This window comes from Borostomias antarcticus (genome assembly GCF_949987555.1).
Source record: "Borostomias antarcticus genome assembly, chromosome: 13".
Lineage (NCBI taxonomy): Eukaryota > Metazoa > Chordata > Actinopteri > Stomiiformes > Stomiidae > Borostomias > Borostomias antarcticus.
The window spans coordinates 10632004-10656795 of record NC_140246.1 but is presented as its reverse complement, the minus strand read 5'-3'; the positions used below and the strand labels follow the sequence as shown (position 1 = coordinate 10656795).

General features: G+C 43.5%; 4 protein-coding genes across 4 annotated transcripts; 1 reads left to right on the top strand and 3 right to left on the bottom strand.

Moving 5' to 3' along the window:
- Positions 1 to 1061: 1061 nt before the first annotated feature.
- LOC311316830 (glioma pathogenesis-related protein 1-like) lies at positions 1062 to 3288 on the bottom strand (the record flags this gene model as incomplete). The annotated part of the gene is made up of 6 exons (XM_084447765.1): positions 1062 to 1216; positions 1505 to 1531; positions 1793 to 1884; positions 2035 to 2147; positions 2502 to 2753; positions 3100 to 3288. The coding sequence occupies 6 exons, from the start codon at positions 3286 to 3288 to the stop codon at positions 1062 to 1064; spliced, it is 828 nt and encodes a 275-aa protein (XP_084303891.1).
- Positions 3289 to 5095: 1807 nt separating this feature from the next.
- Positions 5096 to 7161, bottom strand: LOC311316829 (glioma pathogenesis-related protein 1-like; the record flags this gene model as incomplete). Its single annotated transcript, XM_084447764.1, has 6 exons — positions 5096 to 5250; positions 5535 to 5561; positions 5854 to 5906; positions 6057 to 6169; positions 6375 to 6626; positions 6973 to 7161. The coding sequence occupies 6 exons, from the start codon at positions 7159 to 7161 to the stop codon at positions 5096 to 5098; spliced, it is 789 nt and encodes a 262-aa protein (XP_084303890.1).
- Positions 7162 to 7986: 825 nt separating this feature from the next.
- Positions 7987 to 10140, bottom strand: cmah (cytidine monophospho-N-acetylneuraminic acid hydroxylase; the record flags this gene model as incomplete). Its single annotated transcript, XM_084447763.1, is given in 4 exon segments — positions 7987 to 8134; positions 8334 to 8420; positions 8422 to 8447; positions 10027 to 10140. Coding segments are annotated over 4 exon segments (375 nt in total), but the record flags the coding sequence as incomplete, so codon positions are not given.
- A 5817-nt stretch (positions 10141 to 15957) lies between these two features.
- Positions 15958 to 22602, top strand: LOC311317097 (uncharacterized protein). Its single transcript, XM_084448112.1, has 6 exons — positions 15958 to 16251; positions 16766 to 16995; positions 17179 to 17251; positions 17363 to 17453; positions 19190 to 19299; positions 20360 to 22602. Exons 1-6 carry the CDS (start codon positions 16110 to 16112, stop codon positions 20737 to 20739), a joined length of 1026 nt encoding a protein of 341 aa, XP_084304238.1. The 5' UTR covers positions 15958 to 16109; the 3' UTR covers positions 20740 to 22602.
- The last annotated feature ends 2190 nt before the right edge of the window (positions 22603 to 24792 follow it).

Genomic DNA, 24792 nt, shown 5'->3' with positions numbered 1-24792 from the left:
CTATTCAAATGTGAGACTGGCGTTCGAATCGGGCTCCTTCGATCGAATAGTCGGGGTCAGCCCTAGTGTATGCTAAACTGAAATAGGTCATGAAAAACAAGACTTCACTGGCACTGCACTATATCAACGCCACATCTCTGTCTTCTTGTCTTCCCTTGTAGCTCCCTCAGATGGCAAAATCGACATTGAGGCCATCAAAGCTAAAGTAAAAAAAGCCAAGACAAAAAAGCTAGGTGCCCCTCCAGTCCTCCCAGCTCCTGAGACGGCTACCGCCAAGAATCAGAAGAAGAAAAAGAAGTAGTAAGGGTGAGCTTGGCAAAGCCTGGACAGTGATGGACAGTGTAATGGACAGTGTTGCATTCAAAGGGGAGCTGTGGAGACCTGCACGTTGACAGCAAGGGACAGAAAGAGGACGACACTGGATGCGTTGAGACATCTGACTTAATTAGGGGTCTGCATTTGTGAAGACCTCTAGCTCTTTAATACAATGGAAGGATTTCTATGATGAAATTCATGATGTGTATACATACGTTTGAAAATTTAAACTTAAATTTTCGCATGTGTGATGAGAGTACCGCATGTAGCTTGAGCAAAGACGTGTTTTTCTCCACCTCTCCGTCCTGTGACTGGTTTATTAAAGGGCCACACATCCGGTCCAGAGAGGTGCACTGACTCAGCTGGTTGACGAGACCACCTGCATTTTCCTTTTCTTGTCTTATAGGTACAGACAAAACAGCGCTCGACAATTAGAAACTGTGGTGTTGTGTATAAACCTTGCAAAACATGCAGGACAGTTAGAGGCCTAAGATATTTGTTTTTTGCCCAGTTCATCATATTCAGTTCTCTATTCTCTCTCTGCCCCATTTTTCATGTTGTGACATTTGTAAGGACAAAGTAAAAAAAGAAGGTATTTTCTAAAGTTTATTTCAGAAACAGTTTCTTACATTGATTGATTGATTCATGAATATATTACTCAGATGCCGCATGATGTAGCTAAAATAAGTCATGCATGCATGGCTGAAGAGCATCTACAGTAACATGAATGACTTAAAACCCTGCAGCTACTCAGAGCAGAACATCTCAGGGTAAAATCGGTGAACTATGCATGCAGCGATGACAGTGATGAGGAGACCCAGAGGTCTGATGACCAGCACGGCCAGGCAGAAGGAGCCACAGGTGGTCAGGGCGGGGTCCCAGTCAGGGGTCCAGTTGTAGCCTGTACACACACACACATACACACACGTCAATACCAGGTCACTTCATGCAAACAGTGAAATAGAAGGGGAATGGATCCAAATGAAGGGACGTAGTTTACATGAAGGGATAGATACATTGTATAGTGTATGACACAGATGGTGTGAAGGAAGTGTGACGCCTTTTCTTATTTTTAGGCTAGTATACTGAATGCGAAAGAATCATATTGGTTACACTGACTGTTTAAATAGTGTATTTATTTCTGAACTCAGACAGGCAGACAGCCAGTTGAATAAAACAAACAACTTACTTCTCAGTGCATCTCGTTCTGGATTGCCTGTAAGGGGAGAGGGCAACATTAATGATCCATTATTATTTATTATGAAACATAGTGAGAGCTGGTGTTAGGCAAGGAAAGAGCTATACAAAACGGATGAAGAAAACTAGCAGTTTTCCAGTGCTGTGCAACACCATTCTGCTGCAGTTTTCTCTTGGGTTTCGAGGGTCGTTTCAGAATTAATTGCAACTGTGACTTATAGCAACCATGAGCAAGACATCTGCCTCCTCAGTGTGAAGGTTGTTTGTAGCTGATACTCACGGCAGAGATTATCTTGGCATTCATTGTTTTTACCCTCACATGCTCTGCATGCAGCCCCAGTCTTGTATGGTCTGTGGTCTACCACATTTCCACTGCAGAAGGAAACAATCTACTGAGAAAAAAGCCTAGTACTTGTTTTGTTTTATCAACTGGAAAGCATACACAAAGGTACTCTTATGTGAAACGCACATTTTATAAAATGAATGTTTGTGAATTTGATGTGCGTGCTCCGATTGAATTACCGTGGGGAATAGTTGCACACAAATATAGCTGCGCTTTTTGGAGAAAAGGGCTCTACTCCATTTGGGCAGAGTTGGACAGCGCAGCCTACCTTGTAGCTAGTAGCCCATACAACCTGTGAATAAAAGCACTCTTTCAGCAAAGATAATGAAATGTGGGACAACTTCCCCTTGATGAGCAAAGCACACATTTTGGTATTGCATGAGATGTTAGTATGGCAAGTCACAACATCATATTATCTTGTATATGTTGTTTTCCCCTTACACTTCTAACGGTTTAAAGTTAGAGAATTTTTTTTAAAAGTTAACTCTATACTGTACCTGTGTGTAGTGACCACAGAGTGTATTATTATGACAGCTATTGTTTTGATAGGAGTAGAAGTCGACCTCCTTGACCCAGAGTTTTACTCAGAACACTTCTAAAGGTTTAAAGTTAAAGAGAAAAAAATTGAAAGTTAACTATACTGTACCTGTCTGTAGTTACCACAACCTTTATTACTAGAACACTTATTGCCTCCATAGCAATATGAGTAGACCTCCTCGACCCAGAGTTTTACAGCTTCCTCCACAGAGAACTGGGAGCCAGATCTTACCCAGATGTTCTCCCCCACAGAGGAGAACTCTGGATGGACTCGTTTGACATCTTCCAGGTAGATGTTGTGTTGGGAAGTACATTTCCTGGCCCATGCCCTGGCCGTGACAGCTAAGCCCGCATCCCAAGTCTGAAAACGGACAAAACCAGAATCAATGAAGGGATGATCATCAGCACAAGCAAAGGTAGAAACAAGGGTTTAAGGTTAGAAATAAGTCACTTTTAATTATATATGATTCAGTTTCTGTCTAATAAACACTAGGAATTCTAGATTGGTAAGGAAATATCAAATTTATTGGAATAACTATGACATTGCTATTGCAATAGGAGGAACCTATCCTCCAAGTGCACACTTGAGATGCTTCACTTACCCTTACTCTTGCAGTACATAATGTATACTGAACATAAGCGTTAAATATGTAATGTGTGCTATAGCTTAGAATCCATGCATGCATGCTGTCGTTAGTGCTGCTTACCATGTACAGCATATCACTGGCAGCTGGTTTCACTGCAGACCGGGCCCCGTTGTGAACCCTCACACAGTCGTTGATGAATGTTTTGTCAGTGATGTCTGGCAGTGAACCAACCCCTGACTCCTTGACACAAGACAATCCTGGAAGAAGCACTGCTGTGCAAAGCAGGTGGGACAACAATATCTGCTCCATACTTCAGCTCAGAGCAGCTCTTCATCTGTCACTTCTCCCGTGTCACTGTGACAACTCCATGTCACACAGGAACTGAACCGTTTCAAATTTATCTGTGCTGACGGAAGAAGGAAGTAGAACGTGTAGGGAGTAAAAAGGTGATGTGCCACTCTTCATGTGGTGCAACGTTGGTCTCTAATAAGCAGAATATATGACACATGGCTTCTACACCCTAACTTGTAATAGAGAGATAAGGGTAATTCCACAACATTCAAGAGGAGGGGGTGGAGTGTAAGAAAGGCACAAAGATGGATGAAAATGCAAGAAAAGCAAGAGCACAAATTTATTTGCAACAAACTGAAAAAATCTCCAGACTCAATCCAAAGGACCTCTCTAAAGATCTAAACTGTGTTCTATGCTCCATGAGTTCAACTATTAATAGATCAATTCGTTACAGTAGTAAATTTATTGTTACCTTCCACTGAAAATGGGTAGACAATTACCAATTTTCTCACGCACTTGGTTTATATTCAATGTTACACACTGTACTTCATTACTCTAGAATCTAGATTCAAGATTTGAATCAGCTGAAATCAGTTAACATCCCCCAGACAATCATTGTGATTCATTAAAACCCAAACTTGCTTGAATGAATTAAGGGTGTCAAACATGACTTGTACATCATGTTTTCTATTACACATGTTTAATATACATGGACAGTACATTCATTCAGCACTTTGAGATGTCTGACAAGGCACTTGTCTGTCACTCGCACTCGCTCTGTCACACACACTTTATCATCTCCATGACTTTCTCTCGGTCTCAAGGATACTTGCTGTCTCCTTCCCATAATGACCCCTGGTTCTCGCGTGAGATTAGATATGCAATCCATTGACTTGTATTGACACGACCGTTGTAGATGTGTAGATCAATCCGCAGAGGGGAGTCAGGAAGCGGAACTACTTACGGTAGCTATTGTTATTGTTTATGTTGCTAGGCTACCTAGTTTGCGGAAGTTTACACACATATGTACTGCGACTAAATAGTTCTATGCTAAATATTTAAAAAAGCCTTTCCAGATGAACTAGAATCTTACTTTATGGTGAATTATATGTCAGAACGCCAACTAACACCTCAGTGAGTTTCTTGTCTTTGAAATCGAGAGTTTAACATGTTTTTGAAAGATTTTTTAAGATGCCCACCCACATCCATTGTATGACCAAAACGGTGGTAGAGCAATTATCAGACTTTCTCAAAAGTGCTAGTTTTGTCAACGTTTTGATCTGAACCATTGTATATGATCATAAGTAACCTTAAAACGGGGCTCAACATGCATTTTCCCTTTACTACTCCTTTAAGACCTACGATGGATGATTGAAATGTATGATGTATAGGCCTACATACGTTTGAAAATTTAAATTTTCATCTGTGATGTACCGCATGTAGCTTGAGCAAAGCATGCGAGGGTAAAATGATAAAGTTATAGGTAGGCTACAGACAAAATGGCGCTCGACAATTAGACACGGCGGTGTTGTTGTGTATAAACCATGCTTGCAAAACATCCGGGACAGTTAGAGGCCTAAGATATTTGTTTTTTGCCCAGTTCATCATATTCAGTTCTCTATTCTTTCTCTGCCCCATTTTTCATGTTGTGACATTTGTAAGGATGCAGTAAAAAAAAGAAGGCATTTTACATTGACTTGTTTCTTACATTGATTGATTGATTCATGAATATATTACTCAGATGCCGCATGCTGTAGCTAAAATAAGTCATGCATGCATGGCTGAGGAGTATCTACAGTAACATGAATGACTGAAAACCCTGCAGCTACTCATAGCAGAACATCTCAGGGTAAAATCGGTGAACTATGCATGCAGCGATGACAGTGATGAGGAGACCCAGAGGTCTGATGACCAGCACGGCCAGGCAGAAGGAGCCACAGGTGGTCAGGGCGGGGTCCCAGTCAGGGGTCCAGTTGTAGCCTGTACACACACACACACACACACACATACGTCAATACCAGGTCACTTAATGCAAACAGTGGAATAGAAGGGGAATGGATCCAAATGAAGGGACATGTAGTTTACATGAAGGGATAGATACACTATACAATGTATGACATAAGGAAGTGTGACGCCTTTTCTTATTTTTAGGCTAGTATACTGAATGCGAAAGAATCATATTGGTTACACTGACTGTTTAAATAGTGTATTTATTTCTGAACTCAGACAGGCAGACAGCCAGTTGAATAAAACAAACAACTTACTTCTCAGTGCATCTCGTTCTGGATTGCCTGTAAGGGGAGAGGGCAACTTTAATGATCCATTATTATTTATTATGAAACATAGTGAGAGCTGGTGTTAGGCAAGGAAAGAGCTATAGAAAACGGATGAAGAAAACTAGCAGTATTCCAGTGTTCCATTCTGCTGCAGTTTTCTCTTGGGTTTCGAGGGTCGTTTCAGAATTAATTGCAACTGTGACTTATAGCAACCATGAGCAAGACATCTGCCTCCTCAGTGTGAAGGTTGTTTGTAGCTGATACTCACGGCAGAGATTATCTTGGCATTCATTGTTTTTACCCTCACATGCTCTGCATGCAGCCCCAGTCTTGTATGGTCTGTGGTCTACCACATTTCCACTGCAGAAGGAAACAATGTACTGAGAAAAAAGCCTAGTACTTGTTTTGTTTTATCAACTGTAAAGCATACACAAAGGTACTCTTATGTGAAACGCACATTTTATAAAATGAATGTTTGTGAATTTGATGTGTGTGCTCCGATTGAATTACCGTGGGTAATAGTTGCACACAAATATAGCTGCGCTTTTTGGAGAAAAGTGCTCTACTCCATTTGGGCAGAGTTGGACAGCGCAGCCTACCTTGTAGCTAGTAGCCCATACAACCTGGGAATAAAAACACTCTTTCAGCAAAGATGATGAAATGTGAGACAACTTCCCCTTGATGAGCAAAGCACACATTTTGGTATTGTATGAGATGTTAGTATGGCAAGTCACAACATCATATTATCTTGTATATGTTGTTTTCCCCTTACACTTCTAAAGGTTTAAAGTTAGAGACAAAAAATTGAAAGTTAACTCTATACTGTACCTGTGTGTAGTGACCACAGAGTGTATTATTATGACAGCTATTGTTTTGATAGGAGTAGAAGTCGACCTCCTTGACCCAGAGTTTTACAGCTTCCTCCACAGAGAACTGGGAGCCAGATCTTACCCAGATGTTCTCCCCCACAGAGGAGAACTCTGGATGGACTCGTTTGGCATCTTCCAGGTAGATGTTGTGTTGGAAAGTACATCTCCTGGCCCATGCCCTGGCAGTGACAGCTAAGCCCGCATCCCAAGTCTGAAAACGGACAAAACCAGCATCAATGAAGGGATGATCATCAGCACAAGCAAAGGTAGAAACAAGGGTTTAAGGTTAGAAATAAGTCACTTTTAATTATATATGATTCAGTTTCTGTCTAACAAACACTAGGAATTCTAGATTGGTAAGGAAATATCTAATTTATTGGAATAACTATGACATTGCTATTGCAATAGGAGGAACCTATCCTCCAAGTGCACACTTGAGGTGCTTCACTTACCCTTACTCTTGCAGTACATAATGTATACTGAACATAAGCGTTAAATATGTAATGTGTGCTATAGCTTAGAATCCATGCATGCATGCTGTCATTAGTGCTGCTTACCATGTACAGCATATCACTGGCAGCTGGTTTCACTGCAGACCGGGCCCCGTTGTGAACCCTCACACAGTCGTTGATGAATGTTTTGTCAGTGATGTCTGGCAGTGAATCAACCCCTGACTCATTGACACAAGACAATCCTGGAAGAAGCACTGCTGTGCAAAGCAGGTGGGACAACAATATCTGCTCCATACTTCAGCTCAGAGCAGCTCTTCATCTGTCACGTCTCCCATGTCACTGTCACAACTCCATGTCACACAGGAACTGAACTGTTTCAATAGTATCTGTGCTGACGGAAGGAGGAAGTAGTAAAAAAGTGACGTGCCACTCTTCATGTGGTGCAACGTTGGTCTCTAATAAGCAGAATGCATACATGGCTTCTACTCCCTAACTTGTAATAGAGAGATAGTTCCACAACATTCAAGAGGAGGGGGTGGAGTGTAAGAAAGGCACAAAGATGGATGAAAATGCAAGAAAAAGAAGAGCACAAATTTATTTGCAACAAACTGAAAAAATCTCCAGACTCAATCCAAAGGACCTCTCTAAACATCTAAACTGTGTTCTATGCTCCATGAGTTCAACTATTAATAGATCAATTAGTTACAGTACTTAGTTACTAGTTAATTTATTGTTACCCTCCACTGAAAATGGGTAGACAATTACCAATAGTAAACAAACATTTTTCTCACGCACTTGGTTTAGTATTCAATGTTACACTGTACTTCATTACTCTAGATTCAAGATTTGAATCAGCTGAAATTAACATCCCCCAGACAATCATTGTGATTCACTAAAACCCAAACTTGCTTGAATGACTTAGAGGTGTCAAACATGACTTGTACATCATGTTTTCTATTACACATGTTTAATATACATGGACAGTACATTCATTCAGCACTTTGAGATGTCTGACAACAAAAAGTGCTTCATAATTAAAATGAAATATTATTATTTATATTACAGTACATAATTTCATACCTGAAACCATTGTCACTGGTTTTGGTGGAGGCATCATAGCTAAGATAATGTACACCTGTCAGCAGAGTCACCATTCTCTCCCACCCCCTCGGGCTCCTCAGTCCTCGACTCTTGTGGTTGATGCTGTAGGAACTGATCCCAGTCTGGCCCGGTCAAGGGCAACTCTGTCTGGAAGTGGTTCCAGAACCTGAACACCAAGACAAAAAATAAACATGGCGGGCACACAAAATATGAAATGTCACAAAGTAGCTGACCAACAAATTATGACATGAGGGAAATATTCAGATTCAGAAACTGTCCTTCTCACAGGTATTGTGGGAAGGAATCGTGGAAGGAGAGCAGAGAGGGGAGAGGTATGGAAGGAGGATGAAGAGACAAGGTCTTACTTGTGGTGGTAGACGTCTGGGTCCCTGCGGATGAGGCTCTGGAAGCCGATGTACAGGTCGTCCCAGAGCAGGCCGTTCTTCACCACGTCTCATGACTCCTATCCTGTTCTTGATCTACACAGAAGGAACATTTATAATGACAATGATAATACCATATTGGACTTAGTGATTTAAATAGACCTAAAGTTGCTAGTGACAAGCCTGTCTTAAGAATTGAAAACCACTATGGAATTCAATGACTGAGCAAGTTAATCTTCACCAAGTCACCTGTAGTAACACTATTGAAAATAATCTCCAGCACTTGACATTTGTGTAATACCTTGACAGCCTCAAATTTCACCCCCAAATGTCACAAATACCACTGTGTTTACCCTCTTTTCAGGGTGTGTATTGGTCTTTCTGTTGTGCAGTGTTTGGAAAATTACAATTGTACACACAATCTCTAATATACAGTACTGTAACATACAGATGACTGCGATTTAAGTGCAGACAGGCAGCTATAATTGGATATATTGGAAGGCATCCATATCAGTTGAACTGCTTAAAATGACACCACCCTTTGTGCATAGTTCCCCAAATTTAAAAGTGCCAAAAGTATAGACAGATTAACATTATATACAATAGTCATGGTTAGCACATGGGAGAATGCAATAACTTCTTGAAGTCTGTGATGCAGTCTGCACTTTAACTGCATAATCCTCGCATTATTTAAATTCCAAAGTGCATTTACACTTTTTATCCAGAGCAACTTAAGTATATTTAGTCTAGAGAAAGTGAACCGACTTTACATTCCCAAAAAAAGCTCTGCTTTTACACAATCTTTTTTTTCTTCTTTTAAGGCCATTAAGGAATGAAACAAGCTCCCTGACCGTTTGAAAACATGTACAGATTTCTATATTTTTTCCTGATGTCAAAAAGTGGATTTTAAGAAATCAATCTTACAATCTTACTACAGACACAGTCTGTATTTTAAGAGACACCTTGATTTTCTTATTCCAACCACGACATTATGATTATAGGCTAATGTAGGTGATGATTGGGGAAGAGGTTTTATTTACATTTTGAAACTGTATTTGTATTAAATGTAGTAGTGTTTCTGTTGACCTGCCCAGGGACAGCAGATGGAGATTAGCTAGTAGCTAAATCTGGTACAATGCATCTCTTCTCCTTGTGTGGTTAATGTTTTTGTATTCAAATACTGTAAACAATCATACAAACAAGCAAACAAACAAACAAATAAATAAATGCAACAAACTAAACTAAATCATCAGTAATGCCTTATATAAGAACAATTGACATCAGCACTCACAGTGCAAGAGAACATTGGTTTAACAGTGACTGTTAACCATTTCTGGTAACCGTTGGGGGAATTTTACAAGTTGGAGAGGTAAGTGGAGGAGAAGCCCCAGTGTACTCTAAAAGGATGGGTCTTGAGTCTCCTGCGACAGATAGGTAGTGACCCTGCTGTCCTGATGGGAAGCTTATTCCCCCATTGGGTGCCAAAATAGATAAGAGCTGCAACTGAGATGAATGACTTGTATGCCCTCATAGAGATGGCAGCCAGCAGAAATGGACGACTGGGTGCTCGAGCTGTGTTTTGGACCCTGATCTAAATACTTTTGATATTGTCCTGTGTGCTTTAATTATCATGTTTGTGTCCTGTGTGCTTTAGCAATGAGTGTAACCAGTGTACCTTCACATAGCCGTGCTCTCTGTCAGGCCTCTCTGTGGGGAATGTTAGGTCCAGGAAGTCCACCAGATAGTCGTAGCCGTTGACTATTGACTTGAAGTCATCATCTGTTTCAATGACCAATAGGGCAAGCAACACATACAGTAATGGTCACAGTAGATGTGTTGAATTTGAATTCACATGCATTGTTTCACATGCTCTCAGCACACATGCTCTCAGCGCACTGGCTAAGCATTATAGTGTGGCTTGCTTCAAGCCAGTTGTAGCAAGAGGAAATTTGGTAAGAGGTCTTCCTTCATTCTCAAGAATATTTGGACCTATTAGGCCTCCGCCCATGAATGCATTTTGTTGAAATGGTTAAACTCACTCCTCAGCAGGGCTGTAGTGGAGGCTAACGCACGTAAACACAGTTTACACACCACCTACATTCACAAAATAGCGTTTACTCACCTCTAAATAGTGTTTACGCACCTCTAAATAGTTAATGCAATAAAATTGGCTAGAGTTAAGAGTTGCCTATTGTTTTTCTAGCGCAAGCCGTAAAATTGCGCTGTGCTATCAGCATTTACGGTATCTGTGAGTCTGTGTGGCAGGTGGGCTCGCAGCAGAGCTGTTTGGGGCTTGCATGCTTGCTATAACCCTACCATATCATGTAAAAGTCCCCATAAATTACATAAAGAGTACAGTATTGATTTATTTTTGAGAAGTCAGATGTTACAGTTGACCCCACGGGTGGGGTCAAGTGTAACATGGTGTGGGGTCAAGTAACACATTACAAAACAACCACAAATAAGATATTTAAAACATTGTATTAAGTTAACATCATCATTAAACATATTTCATAACTTAATCATTTATTAGCCTTTTTAACATAGACAAACATTTAAAATCCATCCATCCATCCATCTTCATCCGCTTATCCGGGGTCGGGTCGCGGAGGCAGCAGCTCCAGCAGGGGGCCCCAGACATCCCTTTCCCTAGCAGCATCAACCAGCTCTGCCTGGGGAATCTTTAGCCGCTCACAGGCCAGTGCGGAGATGTAGTCCCGCCACCTAGTCCTGGGTCTACCCCGCGCCTCCTCCCAGCCGGACACGCCTGGAACACCTCCCTAGGGAGGCGCCCAGGAGGCATCCTCACTAGATCCCCGAACCACCTCAACTGGCTCCTTTCGACGCAAAGGAGCAGCGGCTCAACTCCGAGTCTCTCCCGGATGACTGAACTTCTCACCCGATCTCTCAGGGAGACCCCAGCCACCCTCCGGAGAAAACTCATTTCGGCCGCTTGTATCCGTGATCTCGTTCTTTCGGTCATGACCCATCCTTCATGACCATAGGTGAGGGTGGGGACGAAGATAGACCGGTAGATCGAGAGCTTTGCCCTTTGCCTCTCAGCTCTCTTTTTGTCACAACAGTGCGGTAAAGCGACTGCAGAACCGCACCAGCTGCTCCGATTCTCCGGCCAAACTCCCTCTCCATGGTTCCCTCACTCGTGAACAAGACCCCCAGATACTTGAACTCCTTCGCTTGGGGTAAGGACTCATTTCCTACTCGGAGCGGACAGGCCACCGGTTTCCTGCTGAGAACCATGGCCTCAGATTTAGAAGTGCTTATTCTCATCCCAGCCGCTTCACACTCAGTTGCGAACCTATCCAGAGAGTGCTGGAGGTCGCAGGCAGCTGATGCCATCAGGACCACATCATCTGCAAAAAGCAGCGACGTGATCCCCAGCTCACCGAACTGCAAACCCACCTCCCCACGGCTACGCCTCGATATCCTGTCCATGAAAATCACAAACAGGATTGGTGACAAAGCGCAGCCCTGGCGGAGGCCAACCCCCACCGGAAAGGAAGACGACTTACTGCCGAGGACCCGGACACAGCTCTCGCTCTGGGTGTACAGGGATTGGATGGCCGTAAGTAGGGACCCCCTCACCCCATACTCCCGCATAACCCTCCACAAGACCTCTCGAGGGACCCGGTCGTAAGCCTTCTCCAAGTCCACAAAACACATGTAGACAGGTTGGGCAAACTCCCAAGCCCCCTCCAAGATCCTTGCGAGAGTGAAGAGCTGGTCGGTAGTTCCACGACCAGGACGAAATCCGCATTGTTCCTCTTCGATCTGAGGTTCGACTATCGGCCGGACCCTCCTTTCCAGCACCTTGGAGTAAACTTTCCCTGGGAGGCTGAGTAATGTGATGCCTCTATAATTCGCACACACCCTCTGGTCCCCTTTTTTGAATATTGGGACCACCACCCCATTCTGCCACTCCTTCGGCACTGACCCAGACTTCCACGCAATGTTACAGAGGCGTGTCAACCAAGACAGCCCCTCTACACCCAGCGCCTTCAGCATTTCTGGACGGATCTCATCAGTCCCTGGGGCTCTGCCACTGTGGAGTTGTTTGACTACCTCAGTGACCTCCTCCAAGGAAATTGACGACCCCCCATCATCTTCCGGCTCTGCCTCGATCGTGGAGGGTGGATTAGTCGGGTTCAGGAGTTCCTCAAAGTGCTCCTTCCAAGGCTCAACAACCTCCTCAGTTGAGGTCAGCAGTGTCCCCTCCTTGCTGTATACAGCTTGGATGGTCCCCCGCTTTCCCTTCCTGAGGTGTCTGATGGTCTTCCAGAAACACTTTGGTGCCGACCGAAAGTCCTTCTCCATGGTTTCTCCGAACTCCTCCCACACCTGCTGCTTTGCCTTGGTCACGGCCGAAGCCGCAGCCCTCCGGGCCAGTCGATACCCTGCAACTGTTTCTGGGGTCTCCCGGGCTAACATACCCCGGAAGGCCTCCTTTTTCAGTCGGACGGCTTCCCTGACCACCGCTGTCCACCACGGTGTCCGAGGGTTACCGCCCCTTGAGGTACCTATGGCCCTCAGGCCACAGCTCCCAGCCGCAGCTTCAGCAATGGAGGCTTTGAACACCGACCACTCATGCTCGATGTCCCCAACCTCCACAGGGATGCCTGAGAAGCTCCGCCGGAGGTGGCAATTGAAATCTCTCCGGACAGGCTCTTCCTCCAGACGTTCCCAGTTCACCCTCACTACACGCTTGGGTTTCCCAGGTCTGTCCAGAAGCTTCCCCCGCCATCGAAACCAGCTCACCACCAGATGGTGATCATTGGCCAGCTCTGCCCCTCTCTTTACCCGAGTGTCCAAAACACATGGCCTCAGATCAGATGATACGATAACGAAATCGATCATCGACCTTCGGCCTAAGGTGTTCTGATGCCAGGTGTACTTGTGGGCATCCTTGTGTTCGAACATGGTGTTTGTTATGGACAAACCGTGACTAGCACAGAAGTCCAACAACAAAACACCACTCGGGTTCAGATCGTGGTGGCCATGCCTCCCAATCACGCCCCTCCAAGTTTCTCCATCATTGCCTACGTGTTTATTGAAGTCCCCCAGTAGGACAGTGGAGTCCCCTGCAGGAGCCCCCAAAAGGACTCCACTCAGGGTCTGCAGGAAGGCCGAGTACTCTGAACTGCTGTTCGGTGCATAAGCACAAACCACAGTCAGAGTCCCCCCCCCCCACAGTCCTAAGGCACAGGGAGGCGACCCTCTCGTCCACTGGGGTGAAATCCAGCACAGAGGCGCTCAGCTGGAGGCTAGCTAGTATAGCCACACCTGCCTTACGCCTCATACCGGGAGCAACTACGGAGAAGAACAGGGTCCAACCCCTATCCAGGAGTTTGGTTCCGGCGCCGGTGCTGTGCGTGGAGGTTAGCCCCACCAGATGTAATTGGTATCGCTCCACCTCCCTCACAAGCTCTGGCTCCTTCCCCCCCAGCAAGGTCACGTTCCATGTCCCCAGAGCCAGCCTTTGCCGCCCGGGTCCGGTCCGTCGGTGCCCCCCGCCTTCACCGCCACCTAGTTGGCAGCGCACCCGACCCCGACAATTCCTCCCGCGGGTGGTGGGTCCACGGGACGATGGAGGAGGAGATGGTGCTTCCACGTTGCTTATTTGGGCTGGGCCCGGCCGGGCTCCGTGGTAAGCCACGCCACCAGGCGCTCGCAGGCGGGCCCTCCGTCTAAGCCTGGCACCAGACTAGGGCCCCAGGCTTCCCCCGGGCCGGGTCTCTCTTCCTTTTGGTTGTTCTTTCATCAGGATTTTACCTGTAACCCCAGGTAGGGGGGCTAGGGGGTACTAACACTTGCCCAAGGTGGACCCCCAGACTAGTGGAGGGAAGGAGGCGTCTTACTTCTCCATTCTAGTTTTGCAACTAGCCACTGCCCTAAACATTTAAAATGTGAAATGTAAACATGTAATCAAGCGGAACACCAAATCAAACATATAGATTTGTTATTACACTTATTACACATTTCTGAGGTGATTTTTTAGCCTAGCTACTTCATACAGTCTAAATTACCATTTACTAAAACATTGATAATGTTTGGTTCATTAAAAATAAGGGCATAGGCTGAAAGCTGTGAATAGCTGAAAGCCTGTTACACTTGACCCCATGGCTGTCATTTTGACAAAACCTCCTTGTGCTAGCAGGAGTGGGCAATACATATTTCTAATAGTCATATTGGCTGTTAGCTAACAAAATAGGCATCAAAATGATATGACTTTAGGTTAATGGGAATAAAAACTCAGGGCAGTAGTTAAATAGGTAAAAAGTAGGTAAAAAATACTGGAAATTTAAAAAGTAACTTTCTTACCTCAAAAACAGACTTTTTGTCATAAAATCTGAAGATCGTCAAAAAATGAGCTGATTTCTTCCAGGCAGACAGAGGACTTAACTGAGCATGTGCAGAGTGAGTTACATAACAATAACTTGCTTCTGATTGGGTGAAATTGAGGTGTTACACTTGACCCCGTGTTACGCTTGACCCCACTCTCCCTCACAATTTATTTGGATCATCAAGGTCATTAAAAAATTCAAAGTGCTTTGAGAGAGAGATAAAAAAAATCTGAGCGAATGTCCTTGTAAAGTTCAGTGTAATAGGGTGTGGGCTTCTGATTCGATGGAGCCACTGTTGCATAGTGTACAGAAACGACTCCACTGGAGTGTTAGTGTATCTACCGGTTTCTAGAGCTAAGGGTGCGACTCCACATCTAAACTTGGCAAGGGCACTTCTATGCTGCCTGGGCATAATACTGGAATAAAAGTGGGTATATACACCTTTTCTTAATAGAAATGCGTTACAATAAAATGTCAGACCTGAAATAACGGGTGGAGACTTAGTGTTGCAGTACAATAACAGAGTGATCTTTATTACATACAATACTCAGTTCATGTTACACGTCTATGGGCTTCCACTATTACTGGGCCAGGGGTCTCCAGCCGCCCTAGTCACTACACAGCTCCTTTTCTTTCTGAACCCATTTTGCTCGTCTGTGATGATACTGTTGGACTCCGCCCACTCAGAGACCCTGTTATGTAGCACACAGCAGAACAGTTTATAAACAGCAGAGGTCAGGGTGATCCCTCGATAGTTTACAGGTATTCTCTTATCCTTTCCCCCACCTTTATAGATAGGGTTAATGATACCACATTTCCATATAGTTCTGGGACTGTGCTATAAAGAGAGCAGTGATTAAAGAGCCGATGCAATAGGTGTAGAGTGTTGCCATTTAAAAGAAAAAAAACAAGCGGGTTTCCCATCGTAACCATAAGCTTTACATTTCTTGGTTGCTTGCAGGACTTTTACAATCTCGTACTCACTAATGGGCTGGTTCAGGAGATAAGCCCCATGCAAAAGTTTGTGCTTTTAACTACTAGCCTACTATGTAACGAACATTTTGAATAAGAGCATACTTACATAAAGAAAAAGTAAGTATGCTTAAAAATAAATAAATAACATACACCGTGCACTCCCAGTCCACTAGGTGGCGGTAATAGAAACGCATGTCTACTTTGACTCAACAGAAGCAGCTCACTGAAGTAATAATAACAGCTGCTATTGGAGAGGTCCTCTGCTCGAATTATATGGTCGCATTTGTATCAGTAAGCCAACGAATAGGCTACTATTGTTTTGTCATTTTATTTCACCCCTGGGTTAAACGACTTAAGTTCACTAGCTAGCTAGTTCAACTAGTATTTGTCGCTGTGATTGCTGCAACGTTGCTGTCGGAAGATCATGGTCCTGTCATCATCGCAGCAAGTCGTGGTCGCTTTCACGGTTGTACTCTTTGCTTTTGTGGTTTTACCCAGGATGTTCGGTGTTGGGACTGCGGGGTCGAAGGAAACTAAAGGATTTGATCCACGGTACAACAGAAAAGGTACGTTAAGAGGTAGCTAGCAGTATGTATTTGTCAATAAGAGAATGGTGCCTCATGATATTTCTACACACAGGCTACGTAGGTCTAGTCGTGTAGATGCAGGGGTGAGCACTCGACTCCCCTACAAAGGAAAAAGCCAGTAACTGAATTGTTGGTCGAAAATGAGTAGGCCTAATAATCATTTTTGTCACATTAAATACATTTCTTTTCATGTTTACATATTTTTGAAAGAAATACCCCTAATATACTGTAAAGCTGTACAATTTCCACATAATATATTGTAAAGCCATACCATTGCCACATCCAATAATCTGCCTGCAACTATTTTGGCTGGACAACAAGACAACTTTAAAGTCATTTTCTCAGTTCTGCACTCTGGGAAGTTATTGTCACCTTTTTTCCTGTCCAAGTCTAAGTAATGTATTAACTATCTGCACTGTGCTTTCAATTTTCTTTGGAATCAATTTGCCATGTACACTGTATGTTTATCCTCATCATATGTGGTGTTTCCTAGCTGGTCCTGGTCCAGGGCCGGGTGCAGTAAGAGGGCAGCCTGTCAGCATGAATACACCACCCGGCTCCAAGGCTCAGACTCTGGAGAATATGCAGCAGATGAAGATGATGATGGAGCAGGAGATCAAAAATGACAAGTACAAACCGAATAGCAACAAGGGCTATGTGTTCACACTAATGCCACTCTACGCCATTGGAGTGGGCCTGTTTGCAGCGTACAAGTTTCTGAAGGTAACGCATAAGTCTAATTGAATAGGAGGGATATCTTTCTCCCTCTCATTTGCACACACACACACACACACACACAGGAACCGTGTGTCCATTTTATAATGTACCATACTGGCTATGTAATTGAGGATATGACCAGATTGATATTGACATCCAGGTTGTTTTTTTCTTGACCTCTCTCTTCAGATCAAGTCAGCAGATGACTCTCAAGCCCAAAAAAACAAGGTTGCCAAAGGAGCCAAAAAGTCAGAGGAGACAGGTGTGTGAGATGCTGCACCTCAGGGTTCTGTTGGCACACATTTGTTTATTCAGACCATGTGGTCTATAGATGTGTGCTTTGCATGACGGCGGCTTTGTTTGAATTCCTTAGAGAGTCAACTTAGCGAGCTGGAGCAGCGGCTAGCACAAACAGAGAAGATGCTCAACTCCATTCTCACCCAGCTGGATCCCCTGACGAACTGGTGAGTGAAGTTTGTTATACCCCCCCCCCCCCCCACACACACACACACATACACAAAAGGGCATAGGTTTTGTTTAAATATTGGTGGGGTCAAAAAATGGCCATCCTGTATGCTACCGAAACATCTGCTGCTACAAGTATGCGCAAACACTTTCACAAGATACTTCATTCTAGAGGGAATAGGTTTCAAAAAACAAATTGACGCTCATTCACACTGTAGGCAGTTTGTTTATCTATCTATCTATCTATCTATCTATCTATCTATCTATCTATCTGTCTGTCTGTCTGTCTGTCTGTCTGTCTATCTGCCTACTAACAAAACATATGTCAAAACGGAGTCTTAACACTTAATTTTAACACTATAATCACCTGCTGTGACCGTGCACCTCCACCTGCCTCTGCACTGCGTCTCTGAGCACCTGCTTTATTCACCTGATCAAATGATACATTGATGCTGTTTAGAGGGAAGTATATCACTGCCAACTGCATCAGTAAATTAATTCACCATTTGCTATGTGACTCATTAATCAACTGTGTTTAATACTTAGACATAATCAATGAAGTACATACTTTTGTCTATCCAAATGTTTTGAATGCCATTCTGCCGTCATCTAATGCTGTCCATACACTAGAAGACTTTGATAAACATTTAAAAAGATTTTTTAAAAGACTGTCATCTGACACCCTGTCACATCTAACGACCTTTAAGAGTTTTAAGTCACAGACTAGTCACAGACTAGGATTCTGCAAATCGCCTATTGGTTGATAATGGTCACATCATTGAACCACACAATTTGCATAAGACAAGACTAAAGACTTGCGAGAATATCAAACATGTTTGATATTGTCGTAAGGCCAAGACGTGACAAAGACTGGTCAGAATCGAGTTTTAAGACCAACTTACACCTACTGTAACGAGAGCGGGAGCGCGCAGCAACTCCAGCAAGACTCAAGATTTTATTCCGACTTTGGAATTTTGTCCGAGACTTTGAAATCGGGGGGGACGTAGGTAGGTGTAAGGCCGGCATAAAGCAAATTGAAGTAATTAGCTAACATTAGTTGGTTGATATTATACTGTAACATGCAGACTCACAATCACTAAGGATGTACAGTACTGTATGGTTGGCAGTTAGCTAGCTAATGTAATTAATTAGGGGGCACAAGAAGAATTAAACTTAAAATCTAAACTATTTGACTAATCCTATCCAGTAGAGTAATAACAGTCTTCATACTGTGATGTTAAGGTTTATTCACTCAGACTATGTTACTGATGACCTGGTAATACCTTCTCAGATGCTTCCTGGCATGACAGCTTCCTTTCAGTTGCTGGTTCACACTACGAGATGCTCTCCATCCTCAACCAATCAAATTAGTGATAATCAGATTTGCGATCTGGGAGGGATCTTGACAGAGTTAAGCCTCGGGTAAAAAATGAAGGAAAATTACAAAAGACGTTTCAGATTGATCAAAATAATTGACAATTCAATGGATCCTTAATATGGATCCTTAATATTGGTAGTAATACAGAGGTATACAGTATCACCTCTGTAACCTTATAGCCTATAGTCTTTCCTTACACACATAACCACATACAAAGACCATCATTGTCATTCTCATGGTAAGATAAGGTGTTCAGTTGCCTTCCCAATGTCAGCAGCTAATTATGAATTGGACATTAACTGCTATTGGACAGAATGTTTGATTGTGCCCCCCACAAACCCACCCCACACTCTACAGTGTCAAGTCTGTGGCTCAGGAGCAGAAGAATGAGATCATGTCCCAACTCCAGACCATACGCTACCTGATGAAGAAGAGAGGCATGGACTGTCCTCCCCTTAACATTGAAGGTGACGCTGTCTTCCATGACCTTGTCTGCACCTCATAGGCTACGACTTAAGATATCAACAATATGGGTCTGTCCCAATTCAAGGGTTGCATCCTACCTAGGCCAGATTTGAAGGCTGCTACGTCACAGCGGGGCGACAAGTGCTGTCCCAATTCATTCAGCCTACGAAGAGTCCTCCGAATGCAGCCCACAAATGTGGCCTACTTTTGACGAATTTGAAGGATACAACTGATGGATCCTTCGCGGCCTGCCTTCGCGGCCTCCCTCCCAGAATGCGTTTCGGTCCGGATTAATTACTGTACCAGCCGCCATTGCTCGGATTTTAGAACGTTTTTAAACCGCTTTGATGTTAATGTTATTACGTTTTAATACAATTTCATGCCTGATAGTACCACCATATAATCCCAATATGTGGAAACTTTATCCAAATTACGCCTGTTTAGATGGACGATTTAGATAGGCATTTTCTGTGGTGTTTCCATAACAACAGGACAAGTCGCGCTAAGTTACCTCAGGACAGGTCGCGCTACCGGCATGCGGCGCGCTTGGCACGCGCTTGGGGCTGCCTAGGCAACAAAATTACGAGTTGGGAATCCTCCGTAGGCTAGACCGTCCCATTTCACAAAACGTTTACATCCGGCCTACCTGGCCTGAAGGACGCGACCTACGTAGACCGCGTAGGCTGCGACCTAGGTAGGATGCAACCCTTGAATTGGGACAGACCCTATGTCAGTCGCTGAGGTTCTCTTAAACTTCCACCTGTTTGGTTTTAAACTCCCACCTGTTTGGTCTTAAACTCCCACCTGTTTGGTCTTAAACTCCCACCTGTTTGGTTTTAAACTCCCACCTGTTTGGTCTTAAACTCCCACCTGTTTGGTCTTAAACTCCCACCTGTTTGGTCTTAAACTCCCACCTGTTTGGTCTTAAACTTCCACCTGTTTGGTCTTAAACTCCCACCTGTTTGGTCTTAAACTTCCACCTGTTTGGTCTTAAACTCCCACCTGTTTGGTCTTAAACTCCCACCTGTTTGGTTTTAAACTTCCACCTGTTTGGTCTTTCAGAGCCGTCCTGCGAGAGAAACCTGGACGACCTGATAGAGTCCCTGGCTGCCGACGATACGCCTGAGGAGGCCACAATAACGGAGCAACAAAATGGTGGAGGAGAAGAGACATCAGGGCATTCCACTCCCATGGACACAAATGTGACAAATGCAGAAGAGGAGGAAGAGCGCCTACTAGAGGATCCTGAGAGAGAGGAGGAAGAAGAGGAGGAGGAGGGAGAAGGAGAGGAAGAGAAGGAATTGGATGACACTGATCTCATGCCGTCTTTAGAAGGTTCTTGTGAGACAAACATTGTGAAAATAGGGCCTGCCCAACACCTTCGAGACGAAACACCCGAAACACGTGCGACTGGCCTCAGGCGACGCAATCGACCTGAATGAACAATCTATGGCTTTTAAACTGCACATGAATACAACAAATAATTTATTTTCTCATTTTTAATAGCACTCACAGTCTCCAAATGAGGTAATTTCCAACTTCTTGTGGCTTTAAAGCTATAACACATAGGATTTTAATAGTTTAAATATGAAATATATTGCAGTGATAAAATTGAGGGATCAGTCAATGAGGACCTCTTTGTAGCCCGCTGTTTGGCTCTGCTACAGCAATTTTTTAAATTTGGTGTTGGAGTTTGACACCTTTAGACAGCTTTAGAAAAAAAGCAGCTTGCAGCTGAGGGTGCGTCCTCCCATTGAGGAGTGGCCACACCTGGTTCAAACAGTGTGTGCATGCTGAGATCCAATCAGCAACAAGGGACGTTTTACTATGACTATCGCCTCGAGTGTGGGCATACCCAAGGCTTCAAACCGTAACCCCTCAAGCACATTGAATTTACCCTGGCAGACAGAATTTACCCTCGCAATCAGCAAGCAGTGCAGAAGTTGAGTATTCTAGCTTTAAAGTTGAAGTGGAAAATGCAGGAAAATCACCTAGTTATGTGTCATATCAATGTGTGTGCTGGTGCATCTTTGCCTTTGCTAAAACACTAACCCACACGTCTCGGCTTTCATAAAGTTATGAGAAATGCCAGGACGAGGTCTAGGGTTTTTCGTCCCAAAACCTGACTTTTGCAGCCATTGTCTCTCATATGTAGATACCTGTGAATGTGGTTTCAAAACAGTTGCTGTACTTCTGTCTCTCTGGCTGCATTCCGAATAACGTACTTCCATAATATATAGTATGCCAAAAATGGATGTGGTATGTCCCAGTATGGCAAAAATACCAGGATTGCCTACTACATCCGGTCGTATTTTGCAATATGCAAGCCAACACACTTTTCGGGCTATTCTGATCCACAATCCTATGCTCAGCGGAAATGATGTCACATATGCGAGTCGCGATGGAGGCGTTTTGATGAATCCCAGCTGCCGACAATGTCGCTTAATGGACAGCGATGGATGTGGCCGAATTTAAAGGCGCAAGGTTATGACAAGGTAGTGTGTCCCAATTGGATGCATACTGCATGCAAAGTATGTACTTTCTAGGGGCAGCTGTAGTACGTACTGGTACTAAAAAGTAGAACTATGCGATTCGGAACGCAGCCTCTGATTCTGTATGCCGCCATCTTGTAAGACGACCATGCTGTCCTCAAAAAAGCAATTGCAAGATTCTAAACTAAACACTTCACACAATCCTGATTCGCACGCCATACAATAGTCCACAATATTGAGAACATGACAGCCTAGTAGCACTCAGATTGGGTTGTGAAGTTTGGCTTGTGGCATGTTTTGTATGTTTCCAAATATCTTATGCATGCTTTTCCTATGGTAAAAATATAGATTTTTTTGGTTGTGTGTGATGATAACTGCATGAATTATTTATTTTATTGGGAGATGAATGACAAATTATCTCAAATTGTGATAATCGTATATCATGGTTGACCCAGAAGCTAGCCCACGTTTAGGAACCACACAGTGAGACTTGGAAGGAATCAGTTGATGTCATGCAGGTCAGATTTTTATTGTTTGAGCGCTAAATGCTAGACCTCCAGACTCAGCATAACTTTAGATCATTTGCTGTTGGTCTTTATTTTCAGTCTCGTCCTGTGACAATTGTTGTAACTTTCAGAAAGTATACGAGCCGATTGTTTTGCACACATGCAACTCATAGACCTTCTGTACTTTGTTGTTAGTGTCTTTATCATTGTACTGTCCTTTCCTTCGCCTTAGAAGATTTGATTTTATATCATTATTTCATATTCATTCATGTTACGTGATATGAGTACTGCACCAATAGACCCATAGAAGGGAGCCAAAGTTCCATGCCTTACTAGTAAATAAAGATGTGATATGTGGATGCCTTTGGTTTTTCAGTGTATCTTTACTTTACTCTGTTACTGGAAATGTAAGAAAGACATATTTTGTCACCATGTAATTTGACCTACCTGAAGGGGAGGGTTCAGTTCAAATGGGTGAGTTCAATCTAAAAACGTTTTGCACCGTTTTGCTACGGTTTCCGGGTTGAACGACAGGTTTCCTCACAATGTTGTGAAACTGTGAGAAACAGGCTTTGACGTAGATTTTCTCTCGTTTGGTGGATGTGTGAGAGGTGTTATCCAGCAGCCTAATATATAAACCCTGCCCTTATCTTTTCAACTGCCATAGGAGCAACACTTGCGGAACACACGTGGTGTTCAACGCACCAATAAACGTTTTGCAACATTTTGTCGGGCCTATAGACTAGGACTATACATAGGCTACTGTATGCATTCAGCCGACTGCAATGTCTGGTGTTCTACTTATTAACAGCAGATGGTGCCAGAGGAGCACTATACTTCATCAAATACACAGAGTCTAAGGGACTAGAGCTCTACATGGTGCTACTGTAGGTCTTCGTTGAATAGATCTTTCAATGCCTGCATTCCCTCTTCTTGTCCAAAGGTTATGACCAGACTGACGCAAGCTGGAATGTGAAACAACCCAACTCTTATTGCTTCTGTTTTCTTCAGATCTGAGTGGTCATGAACTGCAGTAATAAGAACCTTGAGTCAAAGTCAAAGATTTCCATTGATATGTTTCTGAGAGTCTATTTAAAACCATATTTCAGATTAGACTGCCATTGTAAGTTGACGTTAACTCTTATTGCTTAAACTATACAGGAACAGCACGGGGGTGCATTACACATTAATTTAGCTTTTTCAATTAGCAATACACAGCTCAAATCACAATAAGACCAACCATTAGGAATGTTGGCCAAATTTCACCTGAGCAGGACAAATTGTTAAAGGAGTAGTAAAGGGAAAATGCATGTTTAGCCCTGTTTTAAGGTTACTTATGACAACGTTTTGATCTGAACCATTGTATATGATCATAAGTAACCTTAAAACAGGGCTAAACATGCATTTTCCCTTTACTACTCCTTTAAATCATGCTCCATGGTTGTAAATGGAGTACATTCCCATATAGCCAGTGCAATATTGCTTATCAAGCACCCGTTAACTCTAGCAATTATGTCCTCTCCTCTCACTTAAAACTCATTGAACTAAGAGACACTTTCAGTGAAAAGGCTCAATTGGCTTGTGTGTGTGCGTGTGTCAATGAGAAGGCTTAATTTGTGTGGTAAACCGACCCCATTTCAGAATTATCCATCATTTTCACTGCTGGAGAATCATTGCTTTATCAACCCACCCATGCATGTAAGTGAACAGAAGTATTTAAGTTGTATCGGTGAACCTTCCAGGCCCTGTCTTTACCATGAAGTGAGCTGAGCTAATCTGGGTGACGCTGGAGGACAGAGAAGAACAAAACCGGGAGGAGGAGTACTGCTTGTACAGAGGGCATACTGTGCATTCTAGAAGCTCCTTCCCGAAGGATTACAGGTCCTGCGTGCTACATCTTCCCTGCCTGCTTGAGTTTGGCAAAGAGAAAGGCAAAGGAGGTGAAGAGAGCGGGATAACATTAGCAATGACATCTCCTCTGGTACAAGGAGAAGAGGTGTTGCTGCTGACTCATGGCTTTCTCAGAAACAGAGGTGACGTCATGGAGAAGGAGAATGGGGACGCGCTATAACTATGGCCCAAACTAAATAGATAAAACCGATTGGGATTCTGTGGTGGGAGAGATATACTGACAATGAGCTCACCCTTAAAATGTACCAAGGGTGGATTCCTGAATAGACAGTATACAGTGCATCATACTATGAGTCTCTGTATGTCTAACTGTATTTCGATTTTCCAGAGAAATGGCCACTGTATGGAGTTGGCAGGTCGGCAGGCATATTGCTCACGACCCAAGGAAGCGTAGCCTAGTGTTCGAGTGTGAAGTTTGGATGAGTGGTTCTCTAGAAAGCTTGCAAGCGGCAATATTGGAGGCCAACCAATGGCTTGGTCTGAACAGACTAGAAGAGTGGACTCGAGTCACATAACTCACGTTGACTTTAGACTCGACAAAATAAAAAAAGACTTGCAACTCGACTTGGACTTTAATACCAATGAC

Bases quoted from the DNA above. Each gene is read 5' to 3' on its own strand.
- LOC311317097 (XM_084448112.1), top strand. From the start codon at position 16,110: ATGGTCCTGTCATCATCGCAGCAAGTCGTGGTCGCTTTCACGGTTGTA. The intron at 16,996-17,178 runs GTAACGCATAAG...CTCTCTCTTCAG, and splicing joins CAGCGTACAAGTTTCTGAAG to ATCAAGTCAGCAGATGACTC. The intron at 17,454-19,189 runs GTGAGTGAAGTT...CACACTCTACAG, and splicing joins CTGGATCCCCTGACGAACTG to TGTCAAGTCTGTGGCTCAGG.